Source organism: Cheilinus undulatus, linkage group 14 (genome assembly GCF_018320785.1).
Source record: "Cheilinus undulatus linkage group 14, ASM1832078v1, whole genome shotgun sequence".
Classification (NCBI taxonomy): domain Eukaryota; kingdom Metazoa; phylum Chordata; class Actinopteri; order Labriformes; family Labridae; genus Cheilinus; species Cheilinus undulatus.
In genome coordinates this window covers 37,359,966-37,375,760 of record NC_054878.1, presented here as the reverse complement: position 1 = coordinate 37,375,760, position 15,795 = coordinate 37,359,966, and the positions used below count along the sequence as shown (strand labels likewise).

Here is a 15,795-nt window from a genome sequence, read left to right as displayed (position 1 = left end):
ACATAGAGCATAAGGCCCAGAGGGCATATCACAAGACCTCTGAAGTCTGAGTTCAGACTCCATGTAACATCCCCCTCTTTCCTCACTAAAATATACAGTCTAGACCAGTGGTTCTCAACTGGTGGGTCGGAACCCAAAAGTAGGTCGCAAAGCCTTTTTCAGTGGGTCCCGGATGTGTGCCTGGGAAAAAATTGCGCCAAATTGTCTATGAGACCCTATAAAACATACATTTTGTTTCCTGTTTCATTGTTTTGATCAAAAAAATCTCCAAAATTTGGGTTGCAATCGTTGGTGTTGGTTGAGAACTACAGGTCTAGACTGTATTATTCTCCAAGAAATAATTCAATTCAGTAATTACACGTCTGTTCACTCTTTGCCAATAGAGGACTTAATTAACTGATCTCTACTTAAAGCTCAAGCTGCGAGTTTTCAGCTGGTTAAGAATCAGTAAAAAAAAAAAGTCAAATATTAACATGGAAGTCTCTTTATAATCTAAAAAAGCAAAGGAGTCCATCAGTAAGATGTTTAATTATAACAAATTTTTTTTATCACCTGCAACCACTACAGTGGGGTAGGTGACTGATAACAGATCAGCAGAATTTGGTGGGTGTAGACAAAATGTTCTGTATTGACAACAATATTGGGGTTTGGAGAGGAAATGTAACATTTAATTTCATACTTTTTAGTACCCTTTTCAAGCCTCTCACATTTTGTTACAATTTTGTATCTTCAATTTCTAACACATTACACACTCACACATGTGTTTTGTGCTGATTTTAAGATACAAACATAGAAAAGAAAATGTTGGTATTTCTTCTTGTATGTGAATTAAGCTTTTTTGGAGCATTTTGAGATCAACCTATGAGAAAAAAGGACACTGGTTTGATACCATAAAGCAGCAGGAGAGGTCTGATTTTCTACTGAAGTGGCCTAAAATATTTAGACCAGAATCATGAAGTTCCTTTTTTGCAAGTTTTGAACTGCATCTAACACTTATGTACAGCTAAGACCTTATTAACTTGCATTTAAGGTTTTTCAATAGCTTTTAAAAACCTTAATTTTTGCTAAATAGACTTTTCACCTCCGAACACTTCTAAAAACTAGCAGATGCCCTGAATAGATGGATAGAGCTTTATCCAGACTGACTAATCAGCTCCAGTCAACTGTATTCTTATTTATTTGTCTTTGTAAATGGGCATCTCCACTAAAGTAGGACGATGATCTATTTTCAATCAAACTTTTCATATTGAGCCAAAAATCTGCCAGTAAGCCGTTAGATTCCCTCACTACATGAAACACATCAGAAAGAATCAAACCAACCTTCATTTAAAAAAAAAAAAAACATGACAGATAAGAGCACTTGTCCACTTTTAGCGCTTGCAGCACTCACACCCTCAGTTTCAGAGCGCTTCTCACCAACATTTATAGTTGCTTGGCTTTAACACGCTGCAGCTGTAGACTTAGGAACTTTACCTTCAAGAAGGCGAGTCAGATCAGTTTCTCTTCTGGCATTATCTAAAGTCCCGCACCTTCTTGATTTTGATTGGCCAATGAGGGAGCAGTGATAATGACGAGCGTGGCACTGTTCCAAAAGTTTTCAAATGAGAGTGCTGTGAGATAGGAAACAGCTGAGAGACCTGACAAAGCTTGACTTGACTTATCTACATCATCATAATGATGTTTTTTTTGGCAAACTTGATTCCCCCTTATTGTGAGAAAACCAAATTAAAATGGTTTTCTCTTTTGAGCTAATACAACTAAAGTTAGCACAAGTAAAGCCCTTTCATAGTTGACATAAATGCTACATGGAGAAAGAAAGTCCTGCCTGTAAGCTGTTTAACACTTATTATGGGTTTCACTCGACTAAATGCCTAAACCATCTAACAGAGGGTGCTTGCTGATGGGTGCTGAGAGTGCTTTTCCAGAGATGAGAGGTACAGCTTTGTCCACAGGGGGCACCAAAAGCAACACATACCTTAAGTTCCTCACAGGAGCTTTAAGATATTATCATGTAAAACAATATAGCGGTATATTAACAGGTAGAAATTTCTTTTGAACAGGATAGGATGTAGTCCTGCTGTGTGAATTATAATGTTAGATAAAGCTAAATTTCTCCTTAAACCTCTATAATGATAATAATGATACGGATAATAAAGTTTTACAGAGCTACTGGACTGCAAACTTAAATGTCCCTAAACTTAACAAAAGAAGTTGGGGGGACAGCAGTCACCAACACATTTTTAGTGTCAAGAATAAATGCTTTAGACATCAAAGGTGTCAAAACAAAGACCAGCAGAGCTGCTGAAATATTCAAAAGGAGGAGAGAGGTGTGGGGGTCTTCAGGGTGTCCTGCTGTGCTCATACACACACCTGTCTTTTTTTGTGAAACCTTAAACTCCACACACACAATCACCAGGTAAGACAGGAGGCTAATGGCTGCCTGTAAGCTGAGATGTGAGCTGGTAAGATGATACTGAACTGCTGGGATCTCTTTCCTACCTTCAGCCCTCCACACGCTCACATTCACACAACCCAGCGTTGTTTACTGCTCGTAATCCATTTCCTGGCTTCAGTTTGGTCACGTCCGCTTTTTGGGACAGTAGCAAAATGGAAACCAATGTTACCACCCGCGACAAACAAACAGCCGGATATAGACTCACTAGTGGCTCATAAAGTCATTGAGAAAAAAAAGGCGGCAGTGCAGCTGCCAGCGTGTACAGGATATCCACGGCTTGTAGTACAGCCATGGGGCTCAGGTTGCTGCTTGCAAATTTGAATCTTGAAGATACAGTCAGCCTGAGTGACTGGAGCTAAAAGATATTTTATTTGTATGAGGAAGAGGAACAAAAAAAGGAGAAAAAACTGCATATAAATATACAAATACAGTAGATATATAAATATACAGACATATGCATAAGTCTTAGGCACGATGGCACTGAGGATTTATCACAGGGCTCGGTGTGCCAAAAACCAAGGGGCTGGAGAGTGGAGGTAGGGCAGCTAAAGTCAAGCTCACATGAGTGGTTGCATGTGTTGCTCAGCAGCCAAGGTCAAGCTCAAAAGCATTACTTTTGTCTAGGCCTTTTCACTTGTGGTGATACACCGGGAGATGGCTAGCGGCGTTCTGGCCCTTTGGACATCCACAGCATTATTGTGGGGCTCATGGCATCCTTACTTCCCACCAGGACAGTACCCTTGGCCAGTGTTCTCCAGACCTTTTGTCGGATGACCCAACAGGGAGAGGGTTTTTTTTGTACGTATTGCTCATCAAGTCTGCCTTCAGCATCATCCATTGGTTGGTTGAGCTGATGGCCAATGCTTGATTGGATACTGTTAATTTCAGACTCAATTTGGTCCTGACCTGGCACTTTCCATGTTATGAGCCTGGAAGGGACCACTTTTCTTTGCCTGCTCAGCCCCTTGGGCCTTCAGTGGCTTTCCAGTGTGGAACAATGTGTTTCCTTTTTGATTAGCCAAGTATCACTGACTGTGACTTTAAGTCTTTGCCATCCAGTGGCTGGTAGAGTCTTGTTTTGGGTTTTAGTATGGTTGACAGGGTGAGTGTGATGGGGTAGAGCACCCTATTGTGGTTTTAATTTGTACTGCAGACAGAAATGTCCCATTAAATATTGTAGAAAACAAATTCTGAAAACTCATTTTGTCACATGACACCGAATGCCAGTTTGAATGGGATTGGAAGAAAGTTAGTATTTAACAGATCTAAATGGATCTCTAGCTGCAAATATCATCAGAAAATTTCTACATCCGTTGAAAACAATCCCTAAACTTTACCAAAAAAAAAGTTTTTCTCTGCAATTGAACTGATTTACCTGGCATAGAGGCGGTCAATATCACAAATTACTCAGTCCTACAGACCTCCTAGTGTCATCTAGCCAGATGAAGGTAGAAAAAAAATCTAGTGTCTAGTCCTGTACTGTGCATAGAGGATAGCTGAGCCCCTTCAACATTTAAAAAGTCCTCATTTTGTACCTTAAATGCTTTTAACTGAAACAGTGATCTCCTTTCAACCAGTGACTGAGCAAATATGTGCCATTCACCAACAAGCCTGTTTTACTAAACAGCTCTTTTATGCTAGCTTGTAGCTAGCTCCCGTTAGCTTCCTCCATCCTTTGTTGTCATCCATTTCACATTTAATAAACCAAACTGGTGCCAGATGAAGACCCATTTGTGAGCCAAACAACCAACTCAAATGATCTAGATGTCTAAAGAGACAGATTTCCTGTAACAACAAGCAATGCTGGACAGACGTCAGATGAGAAAACACAGTAAAATCAGAGTTTAATGAGCTTAACCATGACAAACCTGCAAAACTAAATCGGACCAAAAATGGACTACACACCAGCAGCTTGTTCAGGATTTTGACAGAGGCTTTTTAAATTCCTGTCTGCTGTTGTTTCAGTGACTTTTTAAAAACTTTTTTATTTTTTGCCCACATATTTCACTACTTTCAGGAGACAAAAGTAGCCTAAGACTTAAGAATGTTTATATTTCAGCAGTTTAAATGCTTGTCACAGTTGTAGCTAAAAACATGTCCTTTAGGTAGAGTTTCTCTATGCAGAACTACTTGCACCCCCAGGGGAGTTCTCTGCTGCTGTGTGACATCATCTACAAAGAACCTATAATCAAATGTTTTGTTCTATTATTTAAAACCTTTCCATAAAGAAAGTGTTAAAAGAGTAAAAGCTGCATCTCTCACCGATCTGGCACGTCTTCCCCTCCCACTGTGGAGGACACACACACTCAAAGCCATCCTCCAAGTCGACGCAGGTTCCTCCCTGTGCACATGGACTTGAGGCACATTCGTCCAAATCTAAGAAAATACACAAACTCAGGAATTGCTTGATTCTTCTAAAAGTATGATTTCAGGCCCTAAATGTGGACAACTCACTGTTAGCACAGGTGGGACCCTCCCAGCCAGGTGGACACTGGCACTCAAACCCAGTAGTGACTTCATGGCATGTACCACCATTGGCGCAGGGGTTGGATACACAGGCATGGTCAGCTGGTTAGAGAGGGATGTGTTCAAAGATAGTTTGTTTGAAGACATTCAGATTATAGAAGTGAATGATTGTGATTGTTGTGTGGTAATCTACATCATTAATTCATATGAAATAAGTGATGCATGCAGTACAAACCGTTTTATTAAAAATTCAACTGAGCTACTATTTTTCATGAAGTAGTAGTGTCCCTATTTATTGGGTTTGTACAGTCTTTCTTCTTTTGTGAGGATGAGGAATTTGTAGCATTTGTGTTTAAATGTAATGAAATGAAAGAATCTTAATTATTTGCAGCAAAAAAAACAAAACAAAAAAACAAACGTTTTCTTACCTATCTGACAGGTTTCTCCAGAGTATCCTTGTGGGCATACACAGGCGTACTCGTCTGGTTCGGTGTTCATGCAGGTTCCTCCATTTACACAGGGTTGGTGTCGACCACAGTAATTCAGATCTGGAAGCAGGGGCACATTCAGAGACATCAAAGAATTAATATATAACTATTTCAAAGTTTTCACACCACATTTCCAATTTAGCCCTAAATAATAGCAATCTATGAATACATGCATGCATCTTGAATTCTAACACAATTTTATACTCCTAAAATCTTAAATGTGACTCTTTTCATCTGTACAGTGCCTGTAAAATTATTTACCCCATTTGGATTTTATAAAGCAATCATGGTCAATATAATTTGGCTTTTTTTATTTATTTAACAAAAAAAAAAAAACCTCTTTACTGTCAAAGTGAAATCAGACAACAAAAATACACTACATATAAATATATAAAAATATATATAAATATATTCATGCACTTTAAGTGACTGACCTAACCCAACAGAGGTCCAGCCAAATGCTTCTTGTAGTCAATTAGTGAAATGTGTCTCAAGTGATAATAGTATAAAGACATCTGTGTCTGGAAGGTCAAGTCACTGGAAGATCAGTATTCCTGGCAACCATTACACCATGCAAACAAGAGAACACTCCAACCAACTCAGAGAAAATGTTATTGGAAATTATAAGTCAAGGGATGATACACATTTTTTCCAAGGCACTGAACATCCCCCAGAGTTCAGTTAAATCCATCATCAAGACATGGAAGGAATATGACACGTGTAAATCTGCCTAGATCAGGCCGTCCGCACAGAAAAATGCAAGAAAGAGACCAGTGAGAGAGGCCACCAAGACACTTATGACTACTCTGAAGCAGCTGAAATGGGAGAGACTCTGCAACAACTGTTGCCCAGGTTCTTAACCAGTGAAAGCTTTACACAAAGCCACTGTTGAATTAAACTCATATCAAATCTCCACTAGAGCTCATCAGAAGGCATGTGGGAGACTCCATGGTCAAAAGTCCTTTTGTCTGATGGTCAAAAAACATAATTTTGGTCTAACCAGTCCAATGGAAACCAAACACTGCACGTCACCATTAACACACCATTCCCACTGTGAAGCATGGTAGCGACAGCATCATGCTGTTGGGGGGCAGCTGACCCTGGAAGGCTTGTAAAAGTAGAGGGCGAAATGAATGCAGGAAAACACAGGAAAATCCTGGAGGACAATCCTATTCAGTCTGCAAGAGAACTACATCTTGGGAGAAGATTTATTTTCCAGCAAGACAATGACTTAAAGCAAATAGCAAAAGCTCTACAGAAATGGTTTAAAGACAAAAAGGTGAATGTTCTGGAGTGGCCGAGTCAAAGCCCAGACCTCAATTCAACAGAGAATTTGAGGCTGAACTTGAAAGAGGCTGCAAGCCTGACTGAGACCGGTCCACACAGACTCAGTGCTGTGATTGCAGCCAAAGGTGCATCTACTAAACACTGACTTAAAGGGGTGAATATTTATACAGTCACTTATTTTACAGTACATAATCTTATTTAATTGACAATACTTCTAAAAATCTGTTTTTAGTTTGACATTGAAGAGTGGTTTTGATTTAAAAAAAAGCCAAATTATATTGTCTATGTTTGACTTATTAAATCAGTAAAAGGTAAAACATCCAAGAGGATGAATACTTTTTACAGGCACTATTACTAAAATAAGCTATGTTAACAAGTGATATTGGTTTTACTGCAGAGAACTGCCTTAACTTGTTAATTAGCTGAGTTTTATTGTAGCCTGCTAGGAATGTAGAATCTTCTACTTTTTGTCCATTACAGAATCAACTCAACCCTCAGTGATCCTCTCCCACCATGCTCAGGTTGAAGGCCAGCTCGTCCTGCAGCCTGGTAAATAAAAGAGCAGGGATCTGTCTCCACTGGGGATCTTAGGACTAGTTCTCATCCCCTGAAGAGCCCTCAGTGACGAAGAGATGAGAGCAGATCGAGTGTCTCTGCTGCTGCTCACATCTCACAGGCAGTAAAACTATCCAGCTGCTGCTCTCCAGTCGCAGAAAGCCAAGAAGAACCTTGGCTTAGGTGCGTTACCTCTTATGTTAAGGGGTAAAGCACAAATCATCTCTTGTTCTGCTTTTTCTACTCTGCATCATATTTTAGGGACTGAAGCTTAAGGGGGCACTAAAAGGAAATGTTTCCTTACCTTTATCACACAGCAGACCTCCCCAGTTCCTCTCACAGTTGCACTGCCACGGCATGTTGCAGGTGCCGTGCACACAGCCGGGATAGACCATACATTCATCACAGAACTGGCCCTTCCAGCCGTAGTTACACCTGTCAGAGTCAGACACAGACGCCAGAACAAGACATTTATCATTGCCTTTCATTTATCTGTTGACTTGACGTCTCAATATTTCATTCTATTTAATTTCAAGTCTGAGGTGCAGCTTTACAAGATTTGAGCAGGTAATTCATGCTTCCTAATACAGATTTCTATTGATATTAACTGTGCACAAAAGAACAGAATTAAGAATCACCATGAATCTAAACAGAGTGGATTGAAACATGTCAAAACAGTGCTCTAAGGGTATTATAAATAACTTAGAGAAACATTGTTAACCTGGCCAGTTGTTTTGCAATAACCTAAAACCCCTGTCCACTCAAACTTGTACCGTGTATGTTTAAGACACAGTAACTTCCTTTTTGCTGGCCTCAGGCCAAAACCTTGCATCTCCATTTTTCTTGATATCAATTCTTTTTTCATAAATCAGTGCTAATGGTCTCCCTATACATCTATCAGTGAGATTTAACCAATTTTAAAGCAATAAAAGTGTCAAAAAGATGCTGAATTTGCCCACTCAGTGTTAAATCAATTACAACGGGTTGTTGTAATAGGTTGTGATTTCAATCTTCTTTTCTTAATAAAAACATTTATAAAAGATCCATGGCTCTACCAGTGTTTAAGACAAACTACTAAAAAACTACTTCCTGTTTCATGGCGAACAAAAATGGTCATGAATATTTTTTTGCAATGAGCACAACTTTCATTATTTAGGTTTATGTTACATTTGTGAGAAGTTAATTTGGAAAGACAGTGATTTTTATCTTCTTTTAAACATAATAAATTCCTGCAAATGTATTAGTGATTAAGGTTATGTTTGCCAACAAGATTTTCAGGTGTCAGACTGGGCCGCAGCATATTAAAGTTTGGGAAAGGCTGAGGGATAGCATTGTAAAGCATTTTGCATTACTTTATATTGCATTAAAATTTCTGGACAGAAAGTCTCAACCCTTATAAATAACAATAAACAACATCACACAAAGTCATATGGGACTTAAACCACTGAGTTGCTAGAGGTACAAACGGTGCAAAAAGCGTCTTCTTGTGGATTTGGCGGGTCTGTCAGTTAAAACACACCTCACACTGTATCTGCGTCAACCTTCCCCAAGGCCTCCTGCCAACTAATCTTAGCGGAGAGTGACATTCCAGGGCAGGAGGGGTTAAGAATACTTCCAGCGGCTCCCCGTACTCCCGTTGGAGTCCACGACTGAGGACTACGAGGGTGGCACAGCGGCTCTGGAGACGGTTGTGTGTATTTACCGTGTGTACGCGACAGCACTCGACTATTCCAAGGCTGCTGTGTCGTCGCGCCAGCTGTCTTGTCAATTGACGGCTATTTTGAGTCTCCTGCAGACGGCACCGCTGTCTCTATGAGAGACTGAAGGAAAGGCGGGGGGGGGGCACTGGGGAATACTTGACATGCTTCTTCCACTGTATATGATTAGCTTTAGAGGGTCTGACAGCAATGTAGCAATAACACTAACAGGACTTTGGCAAGAGCCTTGATAACTGCTTTTTAAGCTTGTAGGTATTACAAGATGTATTCAGTGGGTTAATTCTCGATCGCATTGACATCATAATCACTCATCTTCCACTTACAGGTGCAAACAGGTAAGACTTCAGAGTTTTAGCCTGAAATCTAGAGCTTTCTGTAGTGAAAACACCTCAAACCAAAGTGATTCTTGAACACAGAAAGCCTTAAAAGAATTTGTCAGTACAAGCCTCATGTTTGCTAATAAAAAGAGCTTCAATCAGCAGCTTAACATACAGCACGCAGCAGCTTTTGTGATTGTTATAAAGCCAATGGCAGAAGGGGCACGGCCTGTGAAACCTGTGATGAAATAAAGGGAATAAAAAGGAGAGATGGCACAGGATTGAACACCAGGTTTCGTGACCTGAGGCGTCTTTAAATTCATGCCACTGCAGGATGATGATTGTTCTTCTGCTGTTTTCTATTCATGTCACTCTTCCTGTTGATGCTGCGTAGGAATGAGGTGCTTCCCGCTGTCATCTGTCTGCGCAGTGGAATACGGATGCAGCCTACTCATCCATGCACTCTAAAAAAATGTGAGACAGTTTCCTAAAAGTGGTCATCCCCTTGTTTTCCTTGGCTCCGAGCCAAGCTGTTCTTCCTAATTACGGGAGGTGAGTGTCTCTGCCCATCTGGCAGGTGGGAGAGAGGGGTTAAAAATGATGACAGGAACTTCCACATCCTGCTAATGTGGACTGATGGGGACTATTTCCACTTGAAATGTACATAACACAGTGGGATATTCATTTCCTTTTTCTTGCCCCCTGCCCTTCAAGGAGCACCGCAATGCGGATGAGGAGGGGATATGACCATTCCCAGCACGTTTACAGCGGTCAAATTCACACACCGACAGCTCCCTTTTCTCCAGTGTGAGCTGTAGAGATGTTTGGTATTCTGCAGAGGATTTCAGGTGGCTAAAAATACAAGAAGGCAGGCGCGGCATTGCCCTTTTCTTCTGAACTGAGGTGGAGATGCCCACGAGGGAAGAAAAAGGCTGAGATAAAACACAACAGGCCATGACAAGTGGAGGAGTCTCCGTTTGGCAACGAAATTCCATCCTTTTTTATGTCTTTCACACATTTCTCTTGGTGTTTGGTGCAGTTTTGAACAAGTCTTCTGCAGTGACATTTGAGTTTTTACCAAAAGTAACTGTTGTTTTTGTTACAGGAATGATCTTATTTGTTACAAAGAGCATCTTTTTATTAACAAGAATCTGTTCTCTACCAGGAAGACCACAGCTATTGTTAAATTAACCATTTTTTAACAGCAATAACCTTTTGTCTCAAAACCCCTCACACTTAAAGTATACTTTCCTACCCGTCCATCATGTGCATTATGTTTACTGTGCAATGTTTTGAAGGCTAAACCTGCAGAAGCACATCAATCACTTAAAGGCTACCAAATCCACACAGATTATCATTTTACGAGCCCTGACAAGTTAAGTAAATACATTTTTCATCTTATTAAAGTGGCATTTTTTTCATGGGTGGGATATGTTAGGCAGCATGCGAACAATTTGTCCTTAAAGCTAACATGTGGCAAGGAGGCAATATGGGTGAGTTGTAAGGGTAAAGATGTAAAAGAGTCTGGGTCAGAAAACTGAGGTTTTCCCAGTAATACACATTTAAGCTAATGGTAAATGCAATCACAATCCTATTCACAATGAGGCTGTGCAATTGTTTTGCTTGAAAGGTTTACAAAAAAGTCTGGTTTACAATTGTGCTCCTCCACCTTAGTGTCAGATTTTGGGATTATCTCAGTATCCAGAGTGTTTTTTTGATGTCATGAGATTTCTCAAAGTTTACCAGGTTCTCCCAACATGCGTAGATTGTACTCATCATGCCAAATAAAATGCAGATACCGATGACTGACTAAATCCCAAATATAGGCATCAATATTCAGACAGGCCGATAACTGGTCTACCACTAGAATATAGTAGAAAGTATAGTAGTTTTTTGAGTGAGAAAAATAGGTGTTAAAGTGTTTCATATACTCCGTTTTTCAGTAGTTTAAAGTGTTGGCTTGGCCTCAGTAGACCCTGGATCTCAATCCAACAGAAAAACAACCAAATGTGCATGACAGCCAAGTCCTATCCACGGAGGACCCACTTCACTACATACAGGATTTAAAGGATCTGCTCCCAACATCTTGGTGCAAGATCACAGCTGGTTTCACCCTAATATAAGGAGGAGGGCGCCTACACAATGTCAGACAGGTGGTCATAATGTTATGGCTGATTGGTGTGGAAACAACTGTACTGTTACTCTTAGACCACGGTTCTTTTCAACAGGAGAGATTTTATAGCTTTATTTTTACTTTATTTATTGCTCTGTTGACTTCTTGTTGTATTGTTTTTCTTTACTACACCGGAAAAAAGACTTTTAATTTTAACTGTACCTTTATATAGGCACATTTAAGTTTATTTTCATTCTGAAACAGATAAAATCGAAAAAGCTAATTACATGTACAGTTTTATGACTCTAAACACCAGGCAGTGGGAAAACTGCATTAGCAGTACATAAAATTGACAGATAAAATATATTCCTTTTAGGCTTACGTGCATTCTCCTGGGGAAGCGCAGCCACCATGTAAAAGGTTGCAACCCTGCTTGCAGATAGCTGTGAAAGAAGAAGATAAAGATTTTAAGAGGTAATTCCACTGGGAGAGACGTATCATTATTTTTCTGATTAGTGTTTAAAAGGAAGGCCAGAGAAAAGTGGGAGGTAAGACGAGAGGCAATGAAACAGAGAGGTAGGAGCTTGTTTGTTTGCCTTCGTTCTAACAAGTGCAACAAGACGTGAGAATTCATGGCACCCTGACTGGGGCTGGGAGCACAGGGGGGCTGAAGATGGGACAACTTTATAGCCTGCGTGTACAACACTCCCCCTCCTCTTAAATACAAGCCAGCCTCTCTCCTCTCCCCTCCTCTTCTCACCCTTCGTCTTCTAAGGTCAGTTGGGTGATTTATTGAGGCCCCCCACTCTCTCCGACACCACCCACAAGCATGAACCCAACACAGTGCAGCATGTAACATCAGCAGGCAGCGTAAAAGGCATTTCCAACATGTCTACTTACATTTACTTACAGAAAAGATTCTGGGTAAAGTAAAAATAAGATACTATCATGCATTCTCAGGTTATTCATAATCCTCAATGCAAAATAGGGCGGCTCATGCTGCACATTGATTCATTAATCTACTAAAGAAGACATAAAATAAAAACCATCAAAGCTACAACTTTACTTCATTAAGGTAAGGCCAGAAAGATTTCATATAAACAGCAAAAATGTAAACTATATTTACACGTTTAATACTATAAATGCAGGTAAAATAGGACCTCAGTTGAGGCTCACCTGTCCTGCAGTCCGTGCCCATCCATCCGTCCAGGCAAACCTGTGCCCCTGAAGCCTCACAGCGGTAGTGACCGAAGTAGTCATCCCGGGGCGCACACACCTTGTTGCACTTGCTGCTGTAGTAGTTTTCATCACAGCGCACTCGGATACGATAGATGATACGAGCCACTGGTCCATCGTGAAGAATGGTCTGCCAGGGGTCACCGGGGTTGATCATACCGGTGTGAGTGCTGCGCTCAATCAGAAGCTCCTGTTCATCTGAAAAAAATATATATGACAGATGAAGGCAAGTTAAACTAAATTCTTTGACTTTATTTTGCTTTTTCAACTAGAGAAAATGCTTATAAGCATTGAAATGAACCCCACTTTGAAGAGCTGCTTTAGGAGCTTTATAGCACATAGGCAGTTAACCATATCTATTGTCTCGGTTCACTCTTTCCTAACAATGCATCCAGGTGCAGCAAGATATTTTCAACAGAAGAGCTCTAAAAACCAACCAAAGATGTTCGCTCACACACAGAGACACAAAGACCAATGAGCTAAGCACACTTAAGCATTTAACATTTAAAGAGTTAGATAGTTTCTCAGGTACTGTGATCAAAAAAAAGAGCTTCAGGGCCCCAGATCAGTGAAATGGATGGATAGAATTTCAAAACAGTAGCCTACTCTTCATATTGCACTGCACAGCAAACTGGTCAAGATATTTGCTGCCACACCCACCACAAGCCAAATGAGAGTATTTTTGAGCACTGTCAGATCAATCTGCATAAATTAAAACCCTTTTATCTGCTCATTCTTACTGACTTTATGAGCAAAGCTGAGCAGACCAGAAGTCCCCTGGCCTCCTCCTTTCTGTGTCAAAGCTGCTGTCAAATATTTACAGGCAGCTTTTGCTGGGATGGTTTGACTCAGTATCATAGGAAAATAGTTCCCCACTACAACTAGCATATCTGCTAAAAGTGTGTTTGAACCAATGTTTTGCTTGTTGCATGTCGAAAAAAGTTAGACAAAGCCTGAATTTTGGCTTGAGACTGCAGAAAATGTGCAAAAAATTTTACATTCTAGCTAGTCTAAAACTTCTAATGACAGACAAGCCCTATCAATTTACAATGGCCATGAAGGGCACAACCATTTGTACGGTTGAGTACAGGACAAACCGGTAAAAAAAAAAGAACAATTTAAAATGAGTGACAGTTCAGATTATAAGTGCAACAACTTCCTCTCTTATTAAATTGTCTCTAACTTAAATATGACAAGCCTTGATTTTCATATTACAGCTCATTAAATAATGCTGCTTGTTAAAGTAGAGTGGCTGGTAAAAAAAAAAAAAAATTCTGCAGATAGCAAATGTTTGAATCCACAAGTTTCAGTAGGCAAAGTTAAATTCCAGCCAGTAGTTTGTAATTTACTAGTCCTCTGACCATTCAAAGCACCCCGTGCCATGTTCATCCATTCATTCCATACAATGATATAACTTGATGCTGCAAAAGAAGCCCTCATTATTAACTAACCCCAATCATGCACATTAAGGATGCTAGCTGGGCCGCCTGAAGGCAACTCTGACTTCAGTGTCTTCCAATACGTGACTGGATCAAACCCCAAACCCTCCAAATGACAGATGACCAACTCTTCCATTCATCCACGTTGCCCCCAAATTGTTGTAGCATGCCTGTGACAGGGCACGAGAGTGCCTAGTATCTGTGTTTGGTACTAGATGATGAAAGAAAGATGAATACTTCAGGTCAATTTTGACAATAAACTTAACAAAACAATGCTAGCAAAAAGTTTGAAATAAGTCAGAACAGCCTGTTATTTCAGTTTGGCAGTAAACATCAATGCTTTGGCAGACAGCACATTCTAAGGGGAAGTATGCACAGAATTGACCAGGTATATGGGTTTAATGTACAGGATCATAAACTGCAACTACACATTGACACAGGGTTAAGTGTACATGAAAATATTTAAAGACCTTTTTGTTTTTCCATCTGTATAAACAACACTGCCAAATTTTCTTATTTACAATAAAATATGGTGCTTATCTATTTTTACCATCCAAGAAGTGGGCTGGGTTCTATGCACTGGCACAACAAATAGACCAGTAAAAGTGGTAAAATACACACCATCATTACCCCAAGTGTAGCTGCCCCCATCACACCAAACACTTCCCTTTACTGTCCTACTTTATTAGCACCCTTCTGTAGGGGTGCAAAGCTTACCCTAAAAAATACAAACACAAAGCCTGCTGAGTTTAAACATGCCATTAAGTTTTAAAGAAGAATATCATCAGGAAGATTTTTAAAATAAATGATGTCAGCACGTAATACCACCCAATGGACAACCTCGGAGATGCAGACCTTGCTGGCAATTGTGTGAAGGTAATCAGATGGCACTGCAGGCCACCATAAAGCGTTGTATCTAGTGCCATGGTGTTGTCATCGTGCTTACAATGACGCCCACCAAGCAAGGGTACAGGTGTCTGTGGAAACAATCTTGGGGTTCACCATACCAAACCATACTTAATCAAACCAGACCACCAGCTGGAAAAGGTAAAACATGTGCTCTAACATCTCTTGATCAGCTTATGTATGAGTTACTTGACCTTGGAAAGTCAGCCTCTTTAATATCATTTACAAGATGTGATAAAGCCAAGAACTCAATGTCCCTCATTTAAAGCCTTGAAATGGATAATGATGATTTGTTAACATTTAGCATAATCTATTTTGTCAGAGAAAAATCAGAAGCCCCTGAAAGCTAAAGCATTTAGTAAGGGTTTGTAATTTTCTTCTCTGAAACACTGACATTGGACAAAAGTCACTCCTTCATAAGAAAAGCAGTTCATTCTTATTCAGCAGACCGACACTTTGATACTGAAGTGTGCGAGGAAAGTACCCTCTGAATTTTAAGTATGCCATTGAAATTCATTGGTTGCAAATTGATCCATTTTCTGGAGATGGCACACATTAGCAGCTCCACTCTGAGCTCTCTGTATGTGCACCGTCATGTCAGGAGGTTGCTACCATTTAGCCTCCAGCACACCAACACTCCCATTAAAACATAGTTCTTCCTCGGTGGTGCCTCGCTGCAGCACCAGTCTCTAGAAAGACAGCAATCTTTGTCACAGTGGGATCGAAGCTGGCAAACAATCTCTGTGGAAAGAGGGGGTCTGATTTCCTCTCCTCCATGCCTTTAGGCTGCAGTGTAGAAGTGAGCGAGCAGGACA

At 40.3% G+C, this 15,795-nt stretch overlaps 1 protein-coding gene across 2 annotated transcripts in view; it reads right to left on the bottom strand.

The window, feature by feature from the left end:
• Nucleotides 1–15,795, bottom strand: part of jag2b (jagged canonical Notch ligand 2b) — an 80,060-nt gene that overhangs the window by 20,642 nt on the left and 43,623 nt on the right. For both annotated transcript variants that reach the window (XM_041804958.1, XM_041804959.1), the window contains exons 4-9: nucleotides 12,576–12,833; nucleotides 11,782–11,842; nucleotides 7,556–7,686; nucleotides 5,350–5,469; nucleotides 4,910–5,023; nucleotides 4,718–4,831 (exon numbers count right to left, since the gene is read on the bottom strand). In XM_041804958.1, coding sequence (XP_041660892.1) covers nucleotides 4,718–4,831; nucleotides 4,910–5,023; nucleotides 5,350–5,469; nucleotides 7,556–7,686; nucleotides 11,782–11,842; nucleotides 12,576–12,833 — 798 coding nt within the window. The remainder of the gene's footprint in view (nucleotides 1–4,717; nucleotides 4,832–4,909; nucleotides 5,024–5,349; nucleotides 5,470–7,555; nucleotides 7,687–11,781; nucleotides 11,843–12,575; nucleotides 12,834–15,795) is intronic.